General features: G+C 45.1%; 1 protein-coding gene across 2 annotated transcripts; it reads left to right on the top strand.

Moving 5' to 3' along the window:
- The first annotated feature begins 748 nt into the window (after positions 1-748).
- Positions 749-17,522, top strand: TNFAIP3 (TNF alpha induced protein 3). 2 transcript variants are annotated; one of them, XM_039569508.1, is made up of 10 exons: positions 749-826; positions 1,034-1,249; positions 4,423-4,735; positions 8,883-9,073; positions 9,299-9,446; positions 9,639-9,809; positions 10,557-10,737; positions 12,176-13,086; positions 14,926-15,158; positions 15,811-17,522. In XM_039569508.1, the coding sequence occupies exons 3-10, from the start codon at positions 4,423-4,425 to the stop codon at positions 16,090-16,092; spliced, it is 2,430 nt and encodes an 809-aa protein (XP_039425442.1). In that variant the 5' UTR covers positions 749-826; positions 1,034-1,249; the 3' UTR covers positions 16,093-17,522. The 2 variants fall into 2 exon arrangements, with proteins under 2 accessions (XP_039425442.1, XP_010397976.1); XM_010399674.4 differs by lacking the exons at positions 749-826; positions 1,034-1,249 and adding an exon at positions 1,510-1,632.
- The last annotated feature ends 3,440 nt before the right edge of the window (positions 17,523-20,962 follow it).

The following is a 20,962-nucleotide window of genomic DNA, read 5'->3' on the forward strand; positions in this document are numbered from 1 at the left end:
CCCATCCATAAATCATATTAGCAGCCCTTACATATTGGGGTTTTATTCAGTGAATTTTTTCACTGCACAGATATTAGGACATTGTTTAAAGGTATGAATGAATTGTTTACAATAATTAAATTTAATGATTCCTACAAGCTGCTAGCTGCAGTCAATAATTTACAAACGTATTCAGACACTAAGATCTCCCTGACTTGATAGCTTTAGCCCACTGTTCTGCCCCTTAACTACAACAATCTTACCTCGAGCAGGGCTGGATTAAAGCACATTGACATCTCCTGCCAAAAATGCCAGCATATGGGATTATGGGATTACATATCGGCCTAACCTCTAATTAAAGAAATGAAGTCACTTGTGGTTACTTAAAATACAGAGCCAAAACTGTGGAGCACGTACAAGCTAAACGAAAAAAATAAATACTTGCTTGGGTCTGAAAACCGTCGGGAAGAGCAATACTTTCCATGGGACGGGCTCCCTTCCTGTCCTGCTGGGATGCTGGGGCAGGGGTGTGGGCATCTACACCCGGGCACCTGCAGCCCGAGACCTGTGTGCCAGGGCAGGCGCTTGCCACGCGTGCCCGTGTGACTGAGGACACGGGAAGGGCTCCCGGGGCAGCCGCCTCTCACTGCCGGCCTTCAGGGGGTGCGGGGCACGGCCGGGGCGCCGCTCTGCGCAGGGACACAGAGCTGTTCCCGACCCGGCCACTCGGCACCGGGCCGGCCCGTGAGCGGAGCGAAGCCTGCGGGACGGGATGGGCAACCTCCTGCCCGAGGGGAAAGGAATAAGGAAGGAAGAACTGCCATCCCGGCTCCCGAAATTCCCGTGGGTGAGTCACGGCGGGCGGGGAGGCCGCGGGGCTGCCCGGCGGCGGCGCCCCCTGGCGGCGGCAGGGCCGCGGCGGTTGTCACAGGCCGGAAAGTCCCTGCGCTCTGCCGGTGGAAATCCCCGCTGGGGTTTTTTGTGTTGTGTTTTCAGTCTCTCGCTCTCTCTTTTTTTTTTTTTTTTTTTTTTTTTCACCCGGGCGCTTAAACAGAAAGGGAAAAAAAACAAGAGGCTGGGCTCAGCCCTTCATTCCGCAGCGGCGGCAGCAGCAGCAGCAGCAGCTCCGGCGGGGAGAGAAGGGAAGGAAGGAGCCCCGGCACGGTGGGGGTTGATGGATCCCGAGCGCGGCTGTGCCCCATCGCCCCAGCCTCGCTGCTGAGCAGGAGTCACGGCAGGATCGGCCGGAGGAGGAGCCCGCCGCGGAGAGGTGAGCGCCGCTCTGGGCAGGGCACGGCGGAGCCCCGGGCGCGTTTGCAGGAGGCCGCCTCGGGGCACCAGGCGGGTCTGGCGGCGGGGCTCGGCCGTGCCCCGTGTGCCGGCTCCGGCTGGCGCTGGCCGCCGCCGGCCGGGCGGTGACGCTGTGCCCGCTGCTGCCGGCCCGGCCCGGCCCGGCCCCGGGGCTCCACGGGCGCCGCGACGCAGAGGCAGAGGCAGAGCGGGCGCGGTGCGGTGCGGTGCGGCCGGGCTTGCTCCGAGCGCCGGCGGCCGCGGGGAAGTCCGCCCTGGGGCTTCGGGTCCTTCGCCTGGGAAGCTGGCGGGCCGTATTGTGTCCTTTCCACCTTGCATACCCAGCCTCCAGCAGAGCAGTAGGTCAGGGAACGAAGAACGCGGAACACTTACTGTGGGTAAACCAGTCCTGTGGGATTTAAAAGACCCTCGGTCCTCATCTTCTGATTTGGTGAAGAGTAATACTATGTTTTGGGTTGTACCGAGCAAAGACCCAGGCAGAAAAAATCTATGGGGGCTTAAAAAGTATTAAGCATATTTATTTTAGGAGTTTTAGCACTTTATGGAGAAGTTTATTAATTGCCGTTTTCTCAAATAGAGGACAGAAAATTAAAATAACTTTATGAAACCATTGGCAGATCTCAGAACATTATTCAGCTTTCCCGAGCCCAGCATCCTCAGTATTACACGTTTGGAAAGGATGCTGTCTCTAATTATTGTTTACAGCTGTTCCTTTCTGGGAATTCCTAGTCATTACTTGTCAGAACGTTAAAGTAGCATAACACACAACAAAGCACAGTAGACTGTAAAATAATAACTGTAGGTCGGTTTTCTACTTTTAAATCTCCAACTTAAATGGCTATTGAGTTCTGTTTGTTTCATCCCATTGATTTTGAAAATAAGGGTTGCTTGGCTTTTGCCTTGATTGACATTTATGACTGTAAATAGCATAGGCAGTAATTTCCACATGTGGAGGGGGAAAAATGTCTGTAGAACATAGTATCGAATGATGTTGTTTCAGTGAGTACTTCTGTAAACTCAGTACTTTTTGTTACTTAAAGCTGGAAATAACCATTTCAAGGGTCCGTGCCGGTAGTGCTTAGTCATGTGATTAGTCTTTATTTGTGTAAAAAATCCCATTGACTCAATGTTTCTACTAACATAAGTAAGGAATTCAGTATTTTGGTCATCTCAGAGCAAAGTAGAGCTGTGGTTATTATATAGATTAGTAAGGGGTTGTTTATATTTCCTTTTGAGAATCATTCATACATTTAAATACAGGATTACGTAAATAGCATGTGTTAAAACTATACTGGCGAAGAGAGTGGATGAGAAAATGTGTTATTTTCATTTTAAGGCTGTATGCTGGTGGGGGAATGATAAGAACATGCCATCTCTATTACCTAAAGGAAAGCTTTTCCATATGTGCAAGATGTCACAGCCCTATGCTGTAGGGTGTGTGAATGACATTGCCCTAAAGTAGAACTTTGTAGCATCGCCTGTTTCATCTGCCTCTGTTCAGGGCTTTTCAGGATGTCCACTGTACGTCTCCATCAGCTGGTTCTCAGAGAGGTTATAGAGGTCAGTTCTTGGCACCTGGAGTTTGAGGTCCCCTTTCACCCTGAGAGGGTCTTTTCCAAAGCTTTGGCTGGGCATTTGGAGGTGGATGTTGCCAATGGAAGTGTCTGGGTAAAGAGGAGTAAGGAGATGTTTCCCTGTGGGGAAGGAGGTGCTGAAGTCCTTCTGTGCAAGAGGGGTTTTCTGCCTCCATAGACCTGGGAATGCCTTCCCAGTCACTCTGTCAGACTGGAGTTCTTCTTCCTCTCCCTGTGCCTCCTGACTCCTATCTGCATGAGAAAACTTCCTAATAGTTGCATAAACAATTTTTGGTTGTTTCTTGTTTCCCTGTACTTGATGTCCGTAGATTGATACACATGTGTGGCTTGATACTTGTCCCTAGACACATAATCACAATGGTGGGTTCTCCCAATGTGACTAGCTATACTCGAAACATGTTAAGCATGCATACTTTTATTTGTCTTGATACAAACTTTGCTTTGTTTTTAAACAAAGCAGGAATGTTTGTGGACAGTGTGGAGAGCCCCTCCACGTAAAAACAGGTTATTGTTGTTTGTACTGTAGCACATGGGAGTTCTGAGGGATGTTGTGCCTACATTGGCTCTAACTAGCCACAAAGTTAGTGTGCTCTGAATAAGTATTTCATAGAGTGTAGAGGGTTTGAGGTTATGGGTTTCTTTTTATGTTCTTCCTGCTGCACCCCATGAGGCCAGAGTTACTGAAGAAAGGGATGCAGGGCAGTAAACATTACATGTCCTACTGTGGAAAGATATTGGGGGTTTTGAGCCAAGTGGAAATGCTTTTTCAGCTCTGTTGGCTTACCACTGAGTAATAGTGGCACTGCAGTCTGCACCCCCACACATGGCACAAGCACCTCTGTGCTGTAGCTCTACCACTCACAAAATACAAACAGCCTCAAGAAAAGTAGCCTAAGTCTGTTCCTTGAGTGGCAAATTCCTCATCTACCATATCTGGCCACTGTAAGTATGGGACTGATACTAGCACAGCTTGCAATTCTTTGGGCTCTTTCTGTACTCTACTGACCATCACTTCTCAGAATGTCTGGGCTGTGGAAATCTGAATGGTCACTATCTGCTTTCTTTTGGCATGTTATCAAAGCAAGAGCTTGAAATGTGCTGAAATTCAGCAAGTGCATATGGGATTATGCTGTGCAATTATCAATTAGTTACGTTTCCAGGATAATTTTCCCTTCCCTTGATCTTGCCTTCTCTTATCTTTATTTTGATTTAAATGCGCTTTTTTTTGAATGATGATGCAGTTTCCTTACTTATGAATAAATCCTCTTTAATATCACAGTCAATTATATCAGCAAATGAGTGGGATAAGATGATCACTGCCTATATCTGAGTAATGCAGAAAAGTTAGTGAATATGAGCTTTAAACAAACATTATTTATGAAAGGCTCAGTTGGACTGCATCCACTCTGTGCTCATTTTAGGCAAAACTGCATCCAGAATCCAGCCCCTGAAAGTGTCTTCTCAGTCTCTGCAGAAGTGATAGCACTGTGGTAGAGGGACACTAACATGGCAATAAAAGGATCCTCTTTCATTTCAGATGTCTTCTAGAAACATGGCTGGCCAACACATCCTTCCTCAAGCTTTGTATCAGAGCAATATGCTGAAGGCTATGAAGATCAGAGAGAGGACACCTGAGGATCTAGTCAAACCTCCCGGTGGAATAATTCATCACTTCAGGACTATGCACAGATATACCATAGAAATGTTCAGAATGTGCCAGTTTTGTCCACAGTTTCGGGAAACGCTTCAGAAGTCCCTGACTGACCAGGCTACCCAGACTTCACTGGAGCGCCAGAGGAAGCTCAACTGGTGCAGGGAAGTTCGGAGACTTGTTCCTTTGAAGACTAATGGTAAGTTATGAGCAGGTCTTTGCACTCGCAGTAAAATGGGTTCTACGAATGTAGGTAACATTATTAATAGCATCTGAGTTCACATTACTGAAACAGAAGCACATGGCTTTAAAAATGTGCTGCCTTTTAATCTTAGTTTTGTAAATTAAAATTCTTTCCACGTGAGGTACTGCCCTGAGGCTGTAGCAGACCCCTGCCCATACCACAGTATGTGAATACCGTAGAAATTTCACAGATATTTTAATAATGTTGGTAAGCTGTGGCACTTCAGAGTCAAGAAAAAGGCAAGGAAACTTGATTTGGAACCCACCGCCTTCCCACGAATCTGACTGCTACATGTCGGCAGCCTCGTCGGAAGCACCAAACATCCTTTAATGCCAGGCAAGAGGAGCCTTCAGATGCTTTGAGTGACAGGGATGCATTCCCATGTATATTTAGCAGAAGCTAATATCCTTCCAGTAAGCCCTGCTGGCAGGCAGGGTTTGCTTGCTGATCCAACTTTAAGAACAGTGACGGCAATAGCACTCAGAACATGGAGCCTCTGGGAACCTGATGCTGCTGTCCCTGGGGTTAGCACCCCACACTGGGGCTGCTCCCTCATCCTCAGCTACCTGCTGGGGTTTGCCAGCTCTCACCCTCTCTCAGGGCCCACCAGCAGCCCCCATGGGTGTGACTGACACCCATCTTTGTGCAACACAAAGTTTGCAGTGCCCTTTTCTTTCAACAGTCAGTGCTGGTTTCAGGACTTGGCTTTTGGGTTACTTTGTGTGTGTATTGCATCAAGTGCTACAAAGGAAAAGGCGCAGAAGTAGCGCCAAGATTTCCTGAACGGGTTGCATTTGTCCACAGTCCTGAGCAGGAAACCTTGGCACATGACTGTAAGAGTCACCGGGCATTTCACATTCAGTGGAGGAAAGATTCGGTAATGGCTATGACTTACAGTCACGCAGCTGCAAACTTGGACCCAGGATTCCTTACAGCACAGGTTGTCCCTAACCAGGAAGAATAGACTGGGACGGTGAGGACTTCAAGAAGATGGAAAATACATATTCTTTGCTCAAGGAGCAGATCACAGCAGTTACAGAAACACTGGGTGTGGTGGACCTGCAGCCTTGTTGAAGTCCATGTTGTGTTCTATGGTTGCTTCTTTTCATATCTGCTTCTATACTTATCTTCCTAGTCCACATTGTTCCCTTTCCAAGTTCTGCCATATTTCTCAGTCTGATTGTACACAGCTGTGTTATACAGAAGCCTTAAAAATAGGTAGATGTCACTGTGCAACCTAAAGCCTGATCCCGATGTGTGTCCGTAACTGTTGTAGAGGCATTGACCTTTTGGTGGGCTTTTTGGGCTGCCTCTGCATTGGTGTAAAATTCTCATGACTGCAGTTGGGGTGTGCACAGACGTTGCGGAATCTTGAGCTTTGGAAGGACTGGAGTTGCAGCTAGGGCAGACAGCGCTTTGCAGATGCTGGGAAGGTAACATCACTCCAAGTGTTGCATCTTAAAAACTTCACTCTAACAGATTTTCTAGAAAAATGGACAATGTGCACAATTTTTGCCTGGGGCAAAGAGTAACAGTTTTAGAATCCCCCCCTCTCTTGTCAATAGAAATCCTGCAGGGATTAAGGCTGCCTGGACAGACCCTTGTGGTGACCACGTTACATTCAGTAACACTGACCTCTTTCTTTGTCTCATGACCATCGGCAAGTGTTACAGGTGGGAGTAGCATGGACTTGGATCCCGCCTGTGAGCAGGCACACCAGTATACGAGATGCTGAAATATTAGGGCAGATTGAGGGAAAGCAAAGCAAGGACTCGGTTTGTGGTCTCCCCATACACTGTGCCGACGAAGAACTTGGCTTCAGTTCAGTGCTTTGGGGTCATTAAGTGCGTGAGTAGGAGTGTCTTTGGAAACCTGTGGGTTATGCAAAGTAGTTGCATTGAAGGACCTTTGCAGGAGAAGGAAGGTAGGTTGGACAGTAGGAGAGGATCTCTGAAAGAAGTGCAGAAGCCTGGAGAAGCCCTGTATTATTCCAGAAAGTAACTTTTTTTTTCTCCCATGTGGCATAAAAAATATTTCTTTAAGCATTTAGCTGCTTAACCTATAGATGTGGGAGGAATATGTTAATTCTTTCAGTCAACAGTGGGCTTTCTTCAGAAAATTCTGGGGTTTTTCTGATCAAGGTTGTAGTTGTTGAAAACAGAGTAAGTATCTCCTACAGGATCTTTTGATGTACATTTTACCTAATATGTTTGTGAATCTGTGGCGTGGTGGGGTTTTCTTAATTAAAAAAGCTGTTTTGAATCACCACATATTTCTTTGGAGAAATCTGAGAATGGAGGATAGAAGGAAAGCGGTAGGAGGTACAAAAATCGAAACTGTTTGGGTTTTTTTCCTTTTTTTAAATTTAAAAATTCCAGCATCTATTGGCTGTAGAGATTTCACTTGTATAATGAATTGGCAGTCATTCCAGCTCGCCCAGCCACACCCCCTGGGAAAGTCCGAGGGAGGCTACGCTGCACCCCGCAGAACAAAAAGTACAACTGTTGCTCAATTGCTAGTCAAACGGTGTGGGGGAATTCCAAGTGCTGTGTAAGGAATTTTGGGCAGTGCTTCTCAATAAAGAACCGAAAGTGAGCTCTCAAGAGAGAGAAAAAATTTAATCTTATCTTTGCTCTAGATTTTGCAAAGGGAAAATTTTAATGGGATTAATATGTCATCTTTCTTGGTCAGAAGGAAACCCAGTCAGTTTTTCTGTCGTCTTTGTTGCTCCCTGATATTTGAGCTCAAGTAAGCAGTCTGCAGAATTGAAGTAAGCTTTGCAAGACAGCATTCAGAAACCAGAAGGCAGTTGCAGGAACCTGATATCCACCAATCCCATAACAATTTATGAAGCATTGAGTAGATTTCAAATTATATCTTACTCAGGAGCTGGGGTCTATTGTAGGCTTTTCTCTGCAGTTTCACAGAATAAGTAGCAAAAGTGTTCACAATGGTGTAATTGAACTCATAATGTGTGTGGCAAACTGGGTTTAATTCTTTTGTGGGAGTTCTTTGGGTGGGTTTGTTTGGGTTTTTTTTCACATGAGAAAAAATCTAGTAGCTTTACCAGGGTTGATGTCTTCTATTCCAAAAAAATTGCTGTGGTTTCTTAACATTGGGTGAATCTGTTTACCACTGTAGTAAACATCAGACCTAGTTTTGCATCTGAGGATATGACAATAATGATTCTTTATGTCTCCCTTTCAGGGGAGACATCCCCTTTTGAAGAAGATGGCTAGAGATAGAATTCGAAACCCAGATATAGATATATTTTTTGTCAAACCTTTTAATTAAGTTAGTTATCTCCTCTGAGTCTCAGTTTCTCTGAAACTGAAGAATATCACAATCCTTCCTACATGGAAAGAGGAATTTTTCAATCAAGGAGATTGCGTAAATGAAAATGGATTCACTGTCTTTCATTTACTTAGTTCTAATTTTGGATTCTGAAAAACAGCCCTCTAAGTAATACACGTAAACACCCAACACACTATCATTTCTGAGAGGAAGGCCAGAGGTGTTCCTATGATTGCTTTACATAAATCGCCTGCCACTCCCTTTCTGTCTCCTTTTTTATTACAATTCCTCCATCAAGAACAGCCAAGTGCCAAGCAGTGCTCATCAGGGGATGTGAGGCTTGGTGTTACTGTAATATTTTCTTAATGGCTTTCATTATTTCAACCCCATGCCATTTGGTGTATATTTGTATAAACACCAACGAGGGAGATTTACATCTTCTTTTGTAATTTTATGACTTCGTTGTGTTTAAGAAGCTATTTCAGCTGTGTTTGACATTTGTAGTTGACCCCAAAATTTAGTGTGTGATACCAGTCAAAGTTAAGTAAGATAGGTAAGGGGCATTGCTGAATGACAGCTTAACTTGGACTGGTACAGAGACAAAACCAGTAGGGAGGGGAGTTTTTTCTTTCTGTCTCTGAACAGAGACCATAACTCTGGTCTCCTTCTTTACAACCCTTCTCTCTGAGGCTTAGAGAGAAGTGCACAGGGAATATGCATATGTGCAGTGTAATTCTATGTCCCACAGGTTTGTGGTGTTTTATTTAAGTAGCCATTTGAAAATAATGCACTCTTTCTTTTGTTGCAGGTGATGGAAATTGCCTTATGCATGCAGCATCACAGTACATGTGGGGCATTGAAGATATCGACCTTGTCTTAAGAAAAACATTGTTTAGTGCTCTCAGGGAGATTGACACACGGAACTTCAAGCTCCGCTGGCAGCGGGAGGCTGTTAAATCCCAGGAGTTTGTAGAAACGGGACTCCATTATGACACCCGGGTAAGGCAGCCTGAGGGAATGGTGCTGTTTTCTGAGTGCTCACCAGTGTTGCCTTGCTGATTCTGTTTGCTTTTGGGCTTCACGGATTCCATCATTAATGGAGAGCAGAAATAGTCTTCCTTTGGAGGAAATGGGAAAATGCAGTTATTTGAGCACTGCTGTACTGCAGCTGGTTCCTGACCTCCTTGTCTTTGAACCATTGGTGACAACTGTTTCTTTCCTCAGAACTGGGAGGAGGAGTGGGAATACCTCATTGAAATGACCTCCCCAGAAATATCTGGGGCTCGAAACAGGCTTCCTTATAATGCACTGGAAGAAATCCACATCTTCATCCTTGCTAACATCCTCAGAAGGCCCGTCATTGTCCTTGCAGGTGAGTTGCCTGGCTGGTCATCCCACTGCGTTACTCTTGTGCTGTGTTAGTAGTCTTAGTCAACAACTGTTGTTTTCAGGTAGATGCATTTCAGAACACAGTGTTTTCAGCAATTATTCTAAAACCCCCAGCGTCTGTTTTCTCTTGCCTGTAGCACATATTATTTGTGTTTTCTTTTTCTTTTTTATGCAGATAAAGTGGTTAGAAGCTTAGAGTCAGGTTCCAGTTTTGCTCCTTTGAATGTTGGTGGTGTTTACTTGCCTCTCCTGTGGCCAGCTGAAGAATGCTACAGATACCCAATTGTGCTTGGCTATGACAACATGCATTTTACACCACTGGTGACTCTAAAGGACAGCGGGCCAGGTATTTTTCAAGTACCTTGTTTGGTATTTATGTTCCTTCTTCAAAACCATTGTGCTGATAAAGCATTTAAAATATAATCTGGTTTAGATTTCCATTTATAAAGTTAAATAAATGTAAAAGATGAATTTGAAATACATTCTTAAAATGTGAGCAGAAACAGCTTTGTCTGTGGATCTGAATAGAAACTAAATGTTACCTTCAAGGTATTGATGGAAAGTAGAGTGCAACTCACCTGCTTGCAGGCTGGAATTAGTCAAAGGGTAGCCTCTGCTTTATTGTGTTCTGGCCTCCTTTCCAGATCACATCATAAGAGAAGAAGCTTTGAAGGATGCAGTCTCACAGCAGGGTACCACTGCCTGGCAGGAATAACAAAATAGATGCTTTACCATTTTTAATGCATCACTTCTGAGTGGCCAGCAGTTCTCTAGTTTCAGGTTACAGCATCATCCCACAGAAAGGCATAACAAACAAAGATCCACAGTGCTGCTCACATGGAGAAGATAGTTGCTATGGGGACATTAAAACTACTGTGGCATGGAGCTAACTTTGTGATGTAGGTGTGTCTGCGACCTCCCCCATGGTTCCATATAGAAACTGATTGCCCAGCTGTTCTCCTCTCTCTCAAAAATTTAGTGGTGATATCTCCATGTGTTGCATTTTATGGTTATTCCTGACTAGTTGGTTATGTGTGTGTGTGTATATATATGTGTGCATGTGTATGTGTTAATCCATCTTGTTTCTCCACAGAAATCCGGGCTGTCCCTCTGGTCACCAGTGAACAAGGCAGATTTGAGGATTTGAATGTGCACTTTCTGACAGATGCAGAAGAGAGGGAGAAAGAGCAGCTGCTAAAAGACTACTTGATAGTGATGGAAATTCCAGTGCAAGGCTGGGATCATGGTACAACTCATCTAATTAATGCTGCAAAGTGAGTGTCATTCCTGTTTCCTCAAAGTTATATTTTTTACCAAAGTGGGACAAGCTGGGCAGCCCAGTGTCTTCTTTTGGTCTTTCCTTCCTTCGAGGTGACCCATGTGTTTACTACCTGAAATATGAAACATTGGCATTACCGTTGATATGTTTTGAAGTAGTATGAGCTGAGGCCTGTCTCAAATTTAAAGGCAAAAATGTGGTCAGACTTAGCAAACTGAAACTAGCATTTTAAAAGAAAAAATCCATTTGATCAGTTTCACTGACTTTTGGATTACACAGGAGGGTGGTTGAAAAGTAGTTAAATGCAGGAACTAGTTAGCCCAAGCTCTTGTGCTTTGTGTAAGGGCACATTGCATAATGGGCAGTTGGTGTCGTTTTGGCTGCCCTGGGGAAAGTACTTGGCAGTATGGTCTTAGCACAGATGCCTCAACACCCTAGGCTGTTCCGTGTGGCAGTAGGCAGGAAGCTGTGGCCAGTGAAGGAACCGGTGTCTCTGCTCATCCCTCTGATGGTTGAGCATCAGTAACACACAGGGAGCAGCTGGCAAGACACATCAGCTTCTCATATTTAATGGACACTGGCAGCGATGTCCAGCCAGTCCCCTCACAACTGAGGGAGGGAAGTAACTCCCTGTATCCTCAGTCTTTGATTCCACTACCACATGGAAAGGAATCTTTATGCTGTTGACTGGTTCTGGTTTAGGGGCCTTGAAAATTGAAGTCCTCCTACCAAAAGGATACACGCACACATAAAGGGTAGCACTTGAGCTTCCCTAGTCCCACTGCCTGGATGTGTTCCGGAGTATTACCAGAAATGTTAGCTCCTCATCTTTTCCCTGCAGCTGGAGGCAGAGTAAGGATGGTGTGATGGATGGTAGCATTGCACGCACCACACTGAAACCCCCCACTTTGTTTGAAGAATTCTGCTGGTAGATACAGACACAGCGGGGCAGAAGCAGGAGCAGATTTTGTGATAAACTGTATCATGGAATGCTGAGCCCACTGTAGGAAGGGCTTGTTCTTAGTATGGAGTAGTGAAGAAAAGCATCTTCTACTCTAACCTCTCTTCAGTTCAACACTGGTCCTCAGAGAAATTCACCATTTGGGGGACTTTCTGCTTCTGAGAGGTTACCCATATTCTTTGTGCAAACAGCTCTTAGACAGAAAACCCTCACCTAGCAAAGCCTTTTAAGAATACTTCTGTTTAGCATTGTTTCTGGACATTTATTTCAGATGTGAAAGTCTCCATCACTGAACACCTGCTTTTAAAATTATTTCCATTTACACCAACAGTGTAACATCCCAGATCTTCTGTCTGAGTAATATGGATGTGCACTAAATCTACATTTCCTTCCCACATTGCTTGTATTTGCTTCCACCCCCACCATCTGGTCTTTTCAACCACTGATGCAATCTTCCTTTTTTGGCTGTCAGGTTAGATGAAGGCAACCTACCCAAAGAAATAAACCTCGTGGAAGATTACTTTCAGCTGGTACAGCATGAGTACAAGAAGTGGCAGGAGAATGCTGAACCCGCTAGAAGAGAGATGTGTTCCAGGAATAGACAGGAACTGTCACTTTCCCAGCTCTCACTCTTACAGATGAAATGTGAAACGCCAAATTGCCCTTTCTACATGTCTGTGAACACCCAGCCCTACTGCCACGAATGCTTTGAGCAGAGGTCCCAGGCAAACAAAGGAAGAAAGCAGACCTCCAAAGCAGCACCTGAGAAGCTGAAGGCACCTGGGTCAGGCTTGCCCCGTGGGGATATTTGTGAACCTGGGGGATGGACATCTGAAGGACCTGTAACAGAGCCTCGCTCTGCACCTCCAACCGCTCCGAGCCTTTTCCTGTACAGTGAAACCACAGCCATGAAGTGCAGGACCCCAGACTGCCCCTTTACATTGAATGTGCAACACAATGGGCTGTGTGAACGCTGCTACAACTCCAGACAGCTTGGTCCCTGCAACAACTTGGATGACCAGAGACACTTAGACTATGCCACATGCAAAATGTGCTGTCAGAAGGCCAAGAGGACCTTCAATGGTATATGCAGCACTTGCTTCAAAAGGTCTACAGAGCAGTCCCCAGATGACAGTCCCGCTTTCCTGCCCACCTGCCACCAGAGATCAACGTCAGACCCGTCCCAGATCTCACAGATCCTCCACCAGCACTCCTGTTATCAGGCTCCCAACAGCCATGGCAAGGAGCCCCCACAACCAGCACAGCCTCCTGAGGAGAACAGGGGAGGCAACCTCTGTAGGAAACCTGGTTGCAAGTTTTTTGGGACATCACAAAATGAGGGTTTTTGCACGCTGTGTTTCTTTGAGTACCGGGAAAACCATGGTAAGTAGAATTAGAGTGAGCTTTGACAGACTTTGGCTGCAGATCAACCTCCTTGAACTGTGAAATTCTGTGTGCACTGGCTGATACAAAGGCAGGGGGTGATGAAAACAGTGTGAGGAGAAGGTGATTTTCTGTCTGTTGTTATCCTATTATTATGGTTTAACAACAGCCAGCAACCAAACCCCACACACTCACTCTCCCACCAGCAGGCTCAGGTAGAGAATCAGAAGAGTTAAAGCTGGAGAACTCATGGGTTGAGATAAAGAGAGTTTAATAGGAAAAGCAAAAACTGCACATGCAAGCAAAGCCAAACAAAGAATTAATTCACTGCTTGCCATGGGCAGGCAGGTGTTCAGGCTGTGTTTCCTCCTGGCCTCCCATGCACCCCTGCCAGCGGGGCACTATGAAAAGCAGAAAAGGCCTTGGCTCTGTGTAAGCCCTGCTCAGCAATAACAAAAACATCTCGATATTATCAACCCTGTGCTCAGCACAAATCCAAAACAGAGCCCCATACCAGCCACTGTGAAGAAAATTAACTCTACCCCAGCCAAAACCATGAAGGAGCACATGGCAGCAGTGTGAGAAATCTGTGAAATCTCTCGTAAAACTTCCTTTCAGCTTTGATGGAAGCAAAACTAACTCAAAAGGGGGTGGGTTTTGATACCTCCCCAGCATCCACTGCAATTATGGTTTGGTATGAATTTTCTTCACAGCTAGACAAGTTGTAGAGGTCAGTGAAGGAAATGCTGTAAATGTATGGAAGGTACTGAAAACCCATTATGTTAGCAAGGCGTTTAAGAACCTTTGAAGAATTTGAAGATCCGTATCTGTTCTGGATGTAACAGGTATAATGCTCTGGAGTAACCACTGTAGTTGCCTTGATAAGCAGAGCAAGTAGCAGTTGACTGTGGATAATTAGCTGATATTTTGGAGTAATTTAGGCCTGTATTGTTATACTCTGCCTTGAAATCTTCCTTGGTAATACCATGCGTGTGCATGCACGTGTTTAAAGACTGACCTTCAAAAAGGCAATAATCTGTGAATAAATCACAGCATGAAATCTTCATCTTTCATGCTGCTGCCCTCTTTCACAGGTAAAGAGCCCTTAGGTATAGAGCCTGAAAGGCATAAGTAACAGAGAATTATTACTTACCTCTTCAGACTGTTTTATTGCTGGTAAATTTGCCGATACAAGTAAAGAAACATGGAATAGGTTGGGTTGGAAGGGACCTTTAAAGATCATCTAATTCAACCCCTCTGCCATTGGCAGGGACATCTTTCACAACAATGAGCTTTCCACATGAATTCAGATTAGGGAACTTCTGTGCCAGCTTGCAAGAACTTATTTTCCAGCATTGCTCACAATGAAATTTTTTTTCCTTCTGATTGTGGAATATATAAGATTGCTTCATGAGACTAAAAAGTATAATTCACTTTTTCCTATTAAGCTCTGTACCACTTCAATAATCTGATGTGACTGAAATGGGGGAGGCTGAAACGGGTAGGTCACAGATGACAGTCAAAATGAAGTCAAAGATGAAATTTTTCTCAATTTCAGTGAGATCCAGGTTTCCCACTTAGGGCAAGTTTTTCCCAAATCATCTGTTTCAACAACTTCTTATATGAAAGTCAGGCTGCATTAGCACCCTTATTTACGTAACATGAAGAATGATGTACCAAGTGGGGGGTGTCTCAGAGATGTCAAAAACCCATGCTTGAGGCTAGTTGATCTTTTTAATTTATTTTCATTTTTAAGGTGGGGAACTTTTTATAGTTGCTGTGGGCCATCAAATCTCTTGGGCACATTCGAACTCCTCCTGTTCATGCTTTGCATTACAGACAGTGTTCTGCTACGCCAGCAGAGGAGATCTCAGAGGAAGTCTTCGGCAGCAGACGAGACAGGGAGCTCCGCTGCCGGCTTCCGTAACACTGTGTCCTGCCAGCGGCGCGACTGCGGCACCCTGGGCAGCACAATGCTCGAGGGGTACTGCCAGAACTGCTTCATTATAGCCCAGAACCAGCGATTCCAAGAAGCCAGAAGGACAGAACAGCAACTGGTGAGACAGCCAGAAGTAAGTGTGAACTTCTCAAAATCTTCCTCTTGTTTAGCGCTGCATGTTTTTCTCTTGTGTGAGCAACTTGGGATGCATACTAGAAAATCCTCAACTGCATCCTAGCTATCATGGAAAGACAACCATAGAGCATGATTTTTTCTGCTGCAATTGAGCAGTGCTCCTAAAAAGTCATTCTCACTTTAGGGTTGTCAGTGGCCGTGCTCAGTTTTACCTCAGCTGGGATTTTGCCAGCAATTTTAGTGGAAGCAATTGGACCTACAATTGGGTTGTTTTGTTGATTGGGGAGGATTTTCATTCTTACCCTTAGAGCTGTGCAACTGCATCATGGGGTTCAAGTTGAATTTTTGATTGAGTCCATTACAGACTGTCTTTGTTCCCGATGGAGGTATTTTATGTGGTTTGTTTTGGTCCTTTTAGAATTGAGGGTTGCCAAAGACAAAAAACCCAACATTTTTTCCTAAGAAATGACAGAATTTGTGGTTTTCTTTGGTAAAACTCGACTTGGCTCTTGGCATTGCACTTTGTAGAAGTGCCTGCAAGCAATCCCCAAGTGATTACCTATACAAACCATGAGTAGAGTAAAAAGGGAATGAAAAGCCATTTGTGCTGCCAGCACAGCGACTGACAATGTGTTGTATTATTTTTCAAGAGAACAGGGCAGCACAGAGATGTGCAGCGAGCAGCACTGAGTACCCAGAAGAGACAGTGTGGTGTGGCTTCGTGTAGAAACAACCTGGCCTGCAGAAGTGATGACCTGTGCCCGGAGTGCCGGCGCCTCAGTCAGCTCCCACCGTCGGGGAGTGCCAGGGAGCCAGCGGCACAGGAGCCTCCCAAGCAGCGCTGCCGAGCCCCTGCCTGTGATCACTATGGCAATGCCAAGTGCAACGGCTACTGCAATGAATGCTACCAGTTCAAACAGATCTATGGCTAGTAGGGAACAAGAAAGCAATGCCAGCTACTTCCTTCACTGAAATGGTGCTATGTCCAAAACACTTAACAGTCCTGGGAGTGGGAGAGCGGGGGGAAACATAAGCTGTCTGCTCAGATCATGTTTATTCCCAAGAATGGGAATAAATTTCTACTTCCTCTAAACACTGCATACAAGGACTGCTGAGAAGGTCACATTGCCTTCTGCACAGAGCTCTCATTCATGACTAAGGTCTTACAATGCCATATTTAATTCTTGGACTTCCCAGGAGGGAAGTATGAAGCATTTGAATCCAAAGAACTTCCCAATTCTGCCTCTTTCTCAATACCTCCCCTCTCCCAGGCAAGGACCCATGCCTACTGTCGGAGGTGCTGGACCTTTTTGTGTCTGCATACATCAGTCAGGGGCAAGTCCTTCCTGAATGGGATTACCCAGGACAGACTGATGCAACTTCCAGCTGACATCCAAAGAAACATGGTTTGGGTTGCCCGTGTCCTTGCTGTTCTTACAGAGCTCGCCAGGGCGGGAGCTCCCGCAGGCATTTAGGGTGATAGCAGCAAGCGGTCTGTGTTTGCAGAGCCCTCAGCAAACCACAGCCAGAAACAAGACCAGCACTGGTCTGCTCCTTTAACAAGCTTAACCTAATCAGCATTTAGAACCTTTCCCAAATCCCGAGACAGCTGGAAAGACAGAAGTTACAGAAGAAATGCATATGATGGCAAAAATGCATGCTGCCATTTCCCACTTCTGTGGAAGGAATTATCTCCAACAGACAAAGAAAAACCCCAAATCCCTTTGTGTTCAGTTCTGAAACAAGAGTGACTCTTCCCTCTCTTGCACTGCAACTGTCAAGAGGAGTATGTGTGTGCTGTTCATATCCTCCCTCCCATTTCTGTCACGCTCTCTGTCATCCTTAATGTGATTCTGTTATCATGCAAACAGCTTGGAGCTCAGTAACATGAGTTCCTCAGGGTTGAGATTTTACTCCTGGAGTTTATGCTTCCACTTCTCAATCTGCAATTTTTCTTTAGGAACCTCAGCTTTACCACTGTGCCTGGTACCTGCTTCTCTCTTCTCCTTTCACACCTTTTAAGTTTTTAGCACCTGTTTTGCTGCTATGATTTTGGATACCTCTTCTAACTTGCTTCTCAAGTTTAGAATCTTTTTCTAGTTACTAAAAAAACCAGTTTCTAAAAAGAAAAAAAATTAAGTAACTCATGACTTATTTCTGTTAAATTTTATATATTTTGTGAACCTTAATGTGAACGTATGTTTTATTAAAATATTTATATTATTTGAAACAATGCAATTTGAAATTTGCACAGCTAGTTTTTTTTTAACATATATTTACCCTAGTGTTGGAAGTTACAAACTTAAATGTATAATTGAAAAACTTTCTGTGGTATAAAGAAATAAATTATTGAAGGACTGAATTTGTTATTTTTATATCTGCGCAAGAGAGCACGGTTGAGGATGGGACACCCCCTGAAGGAAGCCTTCCTGTTCAGCAGTACCATTCAGCATGTTACTGACTGCTCCTTGGTGCAGATGATGTAGCCAAGTGCCTGGAAGAGGTGATAACTTGCTGTGAGTGGGTGTTCTCTCAGGAAGAGCTCTTGGCTCTGTTGAAGGACCTGGGTGTGAGGAGCTGGCTCCTGTGGGTGCAGACTATTTTCATCCCCGGAAGAATGAGTGTGGGAGAGTATGCATGGTGCAGGAGCAGACTGCAACGAAACCCAACCTACACTGACTTGATTTAGCTTTCTTTGTTCATCCATCCCTTATTTCAGGAATTCCCAGTGAGTGGTGCTTGAGTGCTACCCTGGGAGGTGGTGATGGCAGCACATGATCCCAACCTCCACCCAGCTGTGTGTGCAGCCCCAAAGGCACAGGCCAGGCCTACAACCTTCCCTCTATCAGGGACACCAGGGAAGCCTTGGCATCAGAGTTGCTCAGTAGCTCGTGAAGAGCAAGTTGCCAGCTGCTGTTCGAAGAACTACATGAAAGCAGTGTTTTCTTCTTATCCCAAGCTCAGCCTAACCAAGCCTCACTGCCAGAGGATTTCTGCACTGTAACTCCTGTACTGGCACTCGGGTGTTTCAGACCTCTGCCTAGACAGGCATACATACAAACACTTGCCATACTGTACGCTATCATGGCTTTTCGGTGTTGCTCATGACATGAAAGAAAAATATGAATCAAGGCTGCAAACATCCCTGTGCAGTCGAGGACCCTTTCCCAAGAGGCTGTCCTCTCAGCTCAGTTGCTGTCTGTCCTGGTTAACTCTTTAATCCATAGCCCAGCTCCCTTTGCACTCACAGAGCTTCCCTCTCCTTTCAGAGCGTACAACCTAGAAGTCAGCCTACTCCCCCCAGAGCAGAGCCTGCTGGACCTATCAACGCCATCTCTACAGCACATTCCTCTTATACAAAATCTGACTCTGTTGACCAGTACCCACCTTCTCCCTTCTTTACAAGTCATGCAACTCACATGCCCCTGCGATTCATTGAACTTTGCACCAGGCAGACACTTCAGTGGTGAAAGAGCAGGGAAAGATAGGGAGGGATGTCTGCAGCCAGGCAGCAGGAAATGGAGGCAGCTCATGGCATCCACTCTCAGCAGCCACCAGTCCCTGCTCACTGAAAAGAACCTCCATCATGACACCCTGAGTGTCAAGAGGCTGATTTACTCCATTTGCTGTTAATTGCAACTTCTGCAGAGAGGAAGGATTTCAGATCGAATGCCCCACATCCCACTGATTTTTCTCTGCTCTTTTCTGGGCCCATTACTCATAACCCTTGTGTCACATGAGGCTGGTCTCATTCTGAAGCTCCGATGTAAATGAGTGCCCAGCCTGTCTCTTGTGAGTTGCTTGTGTGGGAACATTAAAGCTAGTGGGGCCTTTCTTTTTTTTTTTAAATACTCTGGTATTTCCCTTATGTCCTTAGGGGATTTTGACCCTCTTGATGCTTTCTGCTCTTTGCCCAGACAACTCTTCAAGTTCATATATTTTTTCCTTCCTGTTCTGCAAGAGAGAACTTTTATTTGGAGTGTCCCTTTTTGTGACCACTTCACTTAGAAAAGAAGGCTCTTTTCTAAGACACATATCTTCGATAGCCAGAGTTTTTTTTCTTAGCAGAAAGGCAAAACTAGTAGAGAATCATACAATTGTTAAGACTGGAAAAAATCTCCAAGATCACTGACTTCCACTGTTAACCTAACACTTGATGTGCTCACCACTAAACTATATCCCCAGGTGCCACATCCAAACCTTTTCTGAACACTTCCAGGGATGGGGACTCAAACATTTTCCTGGGCAGCCTGTTCCAATGCCTGATAATCATTTCAGTGAGGGAATTTTTCCTATTACCTAATCTAAAACTCGCCTGGTGCAATTTGAGGCCATTTCCTCTTGTCCTGTCACTTTCACCTGGGAGAAGAGACTGATTCTCACCTAGATACAACCTCCTTTCATGTGGTTGTAGAGCGTGATAAGGTCTCTCCTGAACCTCCTTTTCTCCAGGCTAAACAATCCCAATATGAAACAAATGGCTTAATGACTACTTGTATTGTACTGGAATTCCTTGTAATATCGTGCAGGAAGGGATTGCTGTGCAGGCTTACACATTCATTTTATTTGGGGAACGGATACCTTTAGATGAATATAAGGTGATCTGAATATTATCTATGTTTCTGGATTTCTCAGGGATATAACTACTCAATTCATAGATAACATGATACAGAGAAGAAGAAAGCACTTAGTACATTTTCAGTGTAGGGAGTACATAGGTTTATCTTTTGGTATTTCAGTGCTCTGCCTGGCAAGTCTTTGGCATGATCTGAAATACTAGGCCACTTAACAGGTTTGGGATCACAAAACAGCATGTACTGTGTTAGATCGAAACACGTAACACTGAGCTACTGACCTAATTGCGTATCCTGGGAGCCTTAGGCGGGACTCAGTATGGTCAGCAGTTTGCTGGTAAAGCAACAACGGAGGGTCCCTGCTGTTACAGCCTCAGGTGCGGGCTGTGACGTTATTTCTGCATTAACACAGAAGGGAAAGGCAGCATATTGATGGCCTGTGAGCCATTTGCCCATCTTTTCCTCCTGCACTTGTTCAGCCCCATCCCCACCCCTCACAGCACTCGCCCTCACTCAGCGGAGTGGAAGGAAAGAGTTACCTGGAGACAGAGGGAGCCTGCAGCCTGCAGTGCTGCTTCTTCACTGCAGACAAACCACAGGAGAACTATCCTTCTCCAAGGCAGTAGCTGAAAAATGGTTATTGAAGTAAGGATATCTGGTTTGATGAGCCTTTTGTGAATTGCTTGCCGTGCAACTTGGTGTACAGATTCCAGCTGACCCACTGATGGCCTGGAGCAAGTAGCAATGCAATAAATGGAAATGAAAAACGTTGGGCTGAATGATTGTAAATGTAGGAGTGGCTTCATGTCTACTTTTTATGTGCTTGATTGAATCACAAGTGATAGCTGTTTTGCCAGCTTTCATCCTGATGTCCCTGCAGTTGCTACAGACTGTTGTAATCTATACACCCCATTCCTCAAAGGTATCTGAAGTCATATAAACCATACTTATCTGGCAGCTATGGCCTTTACACTGACAGTGATAGGCATAGGAGAAAGAGCAGTTCAGTGATTAGGATAAACACACAGAAACAGGCCCCCATCATGAGACCAAAGCTTTTGGGATATGCTAAGGTGTCTTTCCCAGCTGGGACTGGGATATTGGACTCTAAGCTCCTCTTCTGAACAGGCACGGCAGGGACTTCTGAGCAGCTATGTCAAGAGGGAAGTCAACCTAGTGAACAAAAATTATGAACTTACCTGCTCATCTCTAGCTGTGTTTAGGAGAC

The sequence above is a fragment of the Corvus cornix genome, chromosome 3 (genome assembly GCF_000738735.6).
Source record: "Corvus cornix cornix isolate S_Up_H32 chromosome 3, ASM73873v5, whole genome shotgun sequence".
Lineage (NCBI taxonomy): Eukaryota > Metazoa > Chordata > Aves > Passeriformes > Corvidae > Corvus > Corvus cornix.

What these genes read in the sequence shown, in the direction of transcription:
- TNFAIP3 (XM_039569508.1), top strand. Translation starts at nt 4,423, where the DNA reads ATGTCTTCTAGAAACATGGCTGGCCAACACATCCTTCCTCAAGCTTTG. An exon ending in TCTAAAGGACAGCGGGCCAG is followed by an intron (nt 9,810 to 10,556) that starts GTATTTTTCAAG and finishes GTTTCTCCACAG; the next exon opens with AAATCCGGGCTGTCCCTCTG. An exon ending in CATCTAATTAATGCTGCAAA is followed by an intron (nt 10,738 to 12,175) that starts GTGAGTGTCATT and finishes TTTGGCTGTCAG; the next exon opens with GTTAGATGAAGGCAACCTAC.